Raw genomic sequence first — 7,081 nt, 5'->3', positions numbered from 1 at the left:
CTCAATAAAAGTAGCCACTCAATTGTCTTCACGAGGCCAAGTGCACCCTGAACGCCAAGCACAGAGCCGAAAAAAAACTGCGGCCCCGCCGGGAATCGAACCCGGGCCTCCTACGTGCAAGCCTAGTGTGATACCCACTCGGCCACGGAGGTTGCTCCATTATATTTAACTCCAATTTTCATTTCAGAGTACAATGTCGGAATGGAGGCTCGTGTTTTGGCTCACGTTCATAATTCTGGCGGTCACCAATCTATTCTATCTCGTGTTCGGCTCGGCCGAAATACAACCCTGGAACGACCCCAACCCTGTAGTACAAAAGCCGCCCCCCCGAAGTGAAATAGAAATCGGCCCAGAACCCGAATAGAGTGCCCCAAAACCCGAATAGAGTGCCCCAGAACCCAAATAGGGGGATGCTTGTAGATTGAGTACGAATAGACTATCTTTGGACAAGCAACCACACTAGTAGATCATTGATGGCCGAGGCCACAAGTGAGCGTATTTGGATTAACTTCGGATCAAGCAATCTGATTGGGGTTGATTTCAAAAAATTCCGCCCGGGGCGGATTTTATCCTGATGGGATAATGTTCGTTCTCGGAACGGCTGGGTTTCTCCTATCCTGTCTTCCTTCTCTCTTCGATTTCGGGACGATAAGACCATTGCAGTTACAGTTCCCTCTGTCAAACCTCTTAAAGAAAAAAATCTCTTTTGGAAACTGCACTATATTCACTATAAACCATAGGAAATCAAAGATCATGCTCCATCGGAATTGGTTCCGTTTCTGAAAGCTAGGAATCGACCATTTATTTATAATTTTTACCCATTTGCAACTGCTCCATTACTACTAGATCAGTACTAGGTCCTTGGCTATCTATTCAAATAGAAAGCAAACTAACTAATCAAATTATCTACTTGCCAGCCTGGTTAGCTTAGTTGGTAGTGCGTCTGCCTTGTGAGCGCTAGGCCGCGGGTTCGATTCCCGCCCGGGGTGGATTTTATCCTGATGGGATAATGTTCGTTCTCGGAACGGCTGGCTTTTTCCTATCCTGTCTTCCTTCTCTCTTCGATTTCGGGACGATAAGACCATAGCAGTTACAGTTCCCTCTGTCAAACCTCTTAAAAAAAAAAACAAAAAAAAAACACGTGATTTTATGAACGCCCCGGAATTGTAAAATATGCAATGTGCAACATTTTCTCTGGCAATTTTTTTAGGATTTTCCTGATAATATCCCATCTCTAAAGAGGTTAGTGACTATCAAGTACGCTTTTACCTGTATCTACCTACCTAGGTACCTGTATTGTGTCGAACAATTTAAACATTGACCAGAATGTCCAATTCACAAAACATCACCAATCTTCTACATCTGAATCATCAGGAGCTAGTAACAGAATAGGTACCAGATCTACAGAACATAATCATGGGGTCAAGTACCGGCTATATTATGACTATATCCAACTCTATCATTGGAGTTAGTGTTCTTGCTATGCCATTCTGTTATAAAGAGGTGAGAAATCTACTTTAATATTCACTAAACTTGATGGTTTTGAGAGAGAGAGAGAGAGAGAATTGAATTGAATTGAATTGTTCATTTATTTTTCTTAAAAAACTATACATGGTTTCATCCCCTAAGCTAGAGAGAGAGTGAGAGAGAGACTGAACACGGAAAAGAAGAAGACGAAGTGTTGTTTAGATTTCATATGCAAAATGTTGCATTTGCATCTTATAAGACATGTAGGTAGATAGGGAGCATACCTACATATTATGTGGCATACCCACTTGGATTTGCATTTATGCATTTTAAAGAAAATTCCAATTCACTTCGAATTAAAAATCACTTCACTTTTTATTTTTACCTACTTTACTTTTTTCAGCGCAGTGAATTATCACAGATGCATTCAACTGCATTTACCATTGGTGTTTAACTGCATTACTGCATTGGTGTTTAACATTTCACTGCATTCACTATAATTATTGGCGTTTAACAGTTTAAACGATTTAATGGTGTGGAACCCCCAGACAATGGTCGCAAATTAACTTCACGTACTGTAATTCAGATTTCAGATACGCCGTTTTGCTCTATTTCCTGCTTGCTGTAGGTTGATAAGCTAATTGATTCCAGCAGCGATGTGTCCAGTCCAATGTGTTTAATCGTCTCTATCTTAACCATCTATTACTTTGAACCATTCGTAGATTTGTATAAGCTTAACCTAACCTTATGTCGCGAATTCTCGCGAGTTCGTGATATTTTTTTTGGCCAGTTTCAGGACACATTTCAGATTTTTCAATTCAGATTTTCACAGATTTTTCACTCGGACATTCTTAATTCATCGGAACATTTTATTATTTTGGACATTTTTTGTGTATTTCTTACAGTTATTAAAACATTCATATTATTACTATTTTTGCAATACTACTACGGATTTTTTATTTCATTTCGCCTTTTTACACCCCATAATCCATTATTTTTGTTGTTCTTAGATTTTTTAATGGAATTGACAGGTTGGCTTTTGATTCCTGTTTGTTTTCTACTCAATTCTTCAAGTTATAAGTAGCTTCAGACCGTTTTCATTTTACTTAAATTAAAAATTATCAAATATTCTATTGTTTATATTTTCAGCATTCCAAGTGTTTGGTACAATGGGTAAGACTCTGGTAGAGCTGAGTATCATCGGATTCATGATGGGGACATGTATTGCTTTCTTTGTAGTCATGGGAGACCTGGGTCCTGCCATTCTATCTAATGTATTCACACATATCCGTATAGAAACACTGAGACCCACCGTACTCGTGTGTAAGTATTGTGTTTCTTTGTTCATCTGATGAGGGATATACTATGAGCATGCTACGACACAGACCACATGAGTCTAATGCCCATGCTTCGACCGTCTGACAGATCTATTAGATGGTCTGAAGGTGAGTGGTCGGCTTAATGTAGTATTTGATTTATTGCTACAAAATTAAAACGGCGCTAAAGCGTTCCCCCACAAAACCCTTTGTTCTTAACTAAGTACTTGTTCCCCATAATATTATGTCAAAATATATGAGACCTTGGTTAGATTGCGGGGGTAAAGGGACCTTTCAGTCCTATCCCAGTAGGATAAGGTATATTTCTGTAGGTTCCTTGTGATGTTGATTGATATAGTGTGGACGCTGTTCAATAGATCAGTTGCGCTTACTTGGATGATGTTCCAAAGTCATAGAGTAGGAAAAATGAGGACCAACGGAATTTTTCTTTTTCTTCTACGACTTTTAGATCCCGAGATAAAGCGATTTAAAAAATACCGGTAGGTAAATCGTGAACTTTGACGTCACGGCATACGCTCCCGTAGGCGAAGATGTCACATCAAAAGTTCCGAGCAAAGCTCCCTCGCAGACAGCTCTAAAACTGATTGAGAGGCCGACGACAAACGCCGACCCCATCTGAACATGGGAAAAGGTGAAGAAGAAGAAGAAGAAGAAGAAGAAAAAGAAGAAAGTCATATCTCTAAGAATTTTATTTACTAAAATATACCCTATTTATACCTAACGTAGGCTAACATTATAAAGTCGGCTAACCATATCCAATTGAACAATTGTGTGTGAAATTCTATGTTTTATTTGAATTTCAGTTCCTGTTTGCTGTAGGGGTATGTATCATGTTCCTAGGCACGTACGCTAATCTGAAGGCTTCTGACACAGTGGACCCAACGGTTACTGCTCTGCCTTCCATGTTCATAGTGCAGGATAGCAAGCAAGGTAAGCCCTTCGTTACTTACTAGAAAACTACCAAGTTGCTTTTTTTCGTTTAAATATCCATACTTTTTATTTATATTTCACAATACTCGACAAACAGTAATGGGGAGGATTGTCCTTTTCTTTTAAATTCCACTTAAAATTGATCATACTCAAGATTGCTGGTTTTCGGTAAAACCCTCCCATCTAGAACATATGTAAGGAATATTCCTACCAAATTTCAGCTTTCTAGGTGTTGGGGTTCTGGAGATAGAGTGATCAGTGTAAATAAGTGATTGAATGAATCTCTCTATTATAATATTAGTAAATATTTTCAATATTTCTCTCTCAACAGGTGAAATTATGAAACTGGCAGAATCCATGCGAATCAACAACAACTTCATGCTCCAAGAAATAGACAACAAAATCGAAAAACCCAAATTGGAAAAGAAGATAGAAGTGAATAAAATGAGGCTCGATTACGATAAGAAAATGGAAGAAAGGAATGCACAGCTCAAAGCGAACGACAAGATTGTTATTGGTAATCTTAACAAGAAAGACATAGTGGATAATGTAAGTAATAGTAAAGGTGACGTTAATATAAAATTGTCTAAAGATAGCACCAACAATACCGTACGAAAAGAAGACAAAGAACTCATCAATGGTGAAGCCATCAAGAAAGAAGAGAAGGAATTTCAAAATGAAATCTCCGCACAACCAAAACTATCAACGAGTGATATGAAGAATCATGAGTTGGAAATTCTGGAGAAGCTCAAGAAACAAGAAGAGGAACAGAAGAAAATTATCCAACAACAGGAAATCATTCTGAAAGAAGTAATCAAACAGAACAAACAGTTGGAAGAAATTAAGCAAAAAGACGAGAACAGAGCGGATGTAGAAGGAGGAAAAGCTAAAACTAGTGTCAAAGAAACAGTAGATACGAATAAATTGAGTAATGGAGTAGGAAACCGATTGAAAACAAATGGCAAATTAGAAGCTATACAACAAAAACGCAAAAGACTAGCTAGTAGTTTAAACCAAGCAAAACCTGTAAACAACAACCTATCCGAGAAGATACAAGAGCTGAACGAAAACATCCAAAAAGACGAGAACAGAGCGGATGTAGAAGGAGGAAAAGCTAAAACTAGTGTCAAAGAAACAGTAGATACGAATAAATTGAGTAATGAAGTAGGAAACCGATTGAAAACAAACGGCAAATTAGAAGCTATACAACAAAAACGCAAAAGACTAGCTAGTAGTTTAAACCAAGAAAAACCTGTAAACAACAACCTATCCAAAAAGATACAAGAGCTTAACGAAAACATTAAAGAATTGAATCGAGATGAAATCAAACTAAGCAATCAAATTAATAAAGTCAATGAAAATATTGTGCTGGAAGCTCAAAATGAGAATATAAACAAACAAAATGAAGACAGAAAGAATGCCATTGGAGTAAATAACAGTCCAAATGTAAATCAAAACATTGGCGAGGTAAAAGATGGGCTTTTAGGTAGAAGTGTTGATATAGTAGACAAAAACGTAAATGATAAACAATTGTTCAGTCAAATCGGATGATGTAAATCAAAACATTGGCGAGGTAAAAGATGGGCTTTTAGGTAGAAGTGTTGATATAGTAGACAAAAACGTAAATGATAAACAATTAATCAGTCAAATCGGACTGAATAATATCCCCAACAACATTCAAAACCCCATTGGAGTTGTGAATAGTGTACCAAATGCTATTGGTAATGAAATGAAAGACAAAGTAAACGAAAATAATCTAGATGTTCTTAAAGTTGTCAGTAAGGAACCTGCTCCTAATGGCGACGTTAACAACATAGAATCTCCTCCCAATGGAATGGATAAAAACAAACAATCAATAAGTATCATAAGCAAACCAGTGTTCAACGAAGAGTTCATCGAAGTGGAAAAAGATTTGAGCTTTATAAAATTCCGTTGGTCCTCATTTTTCCTGCTCTATGACTTTGAAACATCACCCAAGTAAGCGCAACTGATCTATTGTGGCAGAGTTAAAATGAAATTAGCCAGCCTACAACCTATAGTTAACTTGGTTGGTTGCGCGTCTGCCTTGTAAGCGCTAGGCCGCGGATTCGATTCCCGCTCTTGGCGGATTTTATCCTCAACGGATAATGTTTGTTCTCGGAACGGTTGTCTTTCTCCTATCCACCTATCCAGTCTTCCCTCTCTCATGGATTTCGGAACGATAAGACTTTAGCAGTTATAGCTCCCTCTGTAAAAAATAAAAAAAACAACAACTGAGGTATTTTCCTCGATACTCACCATTATAAATTTGCGACGCATGCGCGAAGAACCTGGGAATGTAGTTTTCCATCACAGTCAATGTCACGTTGAGATCTTCAAGTAATCCTACCACAGCGTAATGCTTCTCGACCGCCATCTTGGCTTTCTCCAACGCACCCACCGTGTTAAACGGCCTGTCAACATGACAAAACATATATGGATTAGATATGCAGATAGGTGTATACAGTAGAACTTCGATTATTTCAACTGATTGAGACCGGGGGTAGTTGAATGATCACTTTCTATGATATTTTCCTCGGATAAAATGGGATATATCCTTTAAAAGATAGAAAGAATAAATGGGTTTTGGAGTTGAAATAATCGAGATTCTGCTGTACCTGTATATCCTTAGTAGGCGTCCACAATGGAGAACCGACCATCGACCCAAAAGAAAATAAACAAACCATGCTAATGAATAGACGCGTCCTCAACGGAGCACTGACCAATCTATTATGGTTGCCGTTGTTATAGGTAGGTAGGTACTTTAGCTATCTTTTGCAGAATATTTTCACATTTTCAATACATATTTCCATGGAGAAATGTTGCGTTATAATCCCCTGGGATTAAGCAGTATTCTGGTCAGATGGTCAGTGTTATGTTGTTTTCATATTGAAATATTCAATTTCAGTTCAATGATCCGTTGAGCCCCGGGGGCAGATTACATACGCGTACTACCACGTATCACATAACAATTTACAAAATACAAATTTAATGGAATAGATAGATAATGGAAATTTGAATCCTGGCTTACAAAATCATCGATGAATAAGCAGGAGAGAGAAAGAGAGAAAGAGAAAGAGAGAGAGAGAGAGAGAGAGGGAGAATAAAATTGTTGTATTTTATTTAACCGTAAACCTCAGCCCGGTTTATTCAAGGTCACTACCTCCCCTCACATGGAAGTGTGTTTATGACGTGAGGGGCGTTAACCACTTTTTAGGTTTACGTTTCCCCTCTTGCCATACTAAACCAAACTCTCGACTGCGGTTAACGATAGAGTCGCCATTTTTTTCTCGGTTAATGCGAACAGCTGATTTTTTTAATCAGCTGAT

The 7,081-nt window shown here is 38.1% G+C and overlaps 1 protein-coding gene across 1 annotated transcript in view; it reads left to right on the top strand.

Moving 5' to 3' along the window:
- The window catches only part of LOC103520063 (putative sodium-coupled neutral amino acid transporter 10), a gene marked incomplete at its 3' end in the record, with an annotated part of 21,737 nt that extends 16,068 nt beyond the window's left edge, over nt 1–5,669 (top strand). Inside the window, exons 10-13 of the mRNA XM_026831322.1 lie at nt 3,608–3,734; nt 4,066–4,647; nt 4,876–5,201; nt 5,308–5,669. Coding sequence (XP_026687123.1) covers nt 3,608–3,734; nt 4,066–4,647; nt 4,876–5,201; nt 5,308–5,669 — 1,397 coding nt within the window. The remainder of the gene's footprint in view (nt 1–3,607; nt 3,735–4,065; nt 4,648–4,875; nt 5,202–5,307) is intronic.
- Between the last annotated feature and the right edge of the window lie 1,412 nt (nt 5,670–7,081).

The sequence above is a fragment of the Diaphorina citri genome, unplaced genomic scaffold (genome assembly GCF_000475195.1).
Source record: "Diaphorina citri unplaced genomic scaffold, Diaci psyllid genome assembly version 1.1 scaffold3167, whole genome shotgun sequence".
Lineage (NCBI taxonomy): Eukaryota > Metazoa > Arthropoda > Insecta > Hemiptera > Psyllidae > Diaphorina > Diaphorina citri.
Note: the sequence above shows the minus strand (reverse complement) of the source record. Positions and strands in the feature narration are given on the sequence as shown.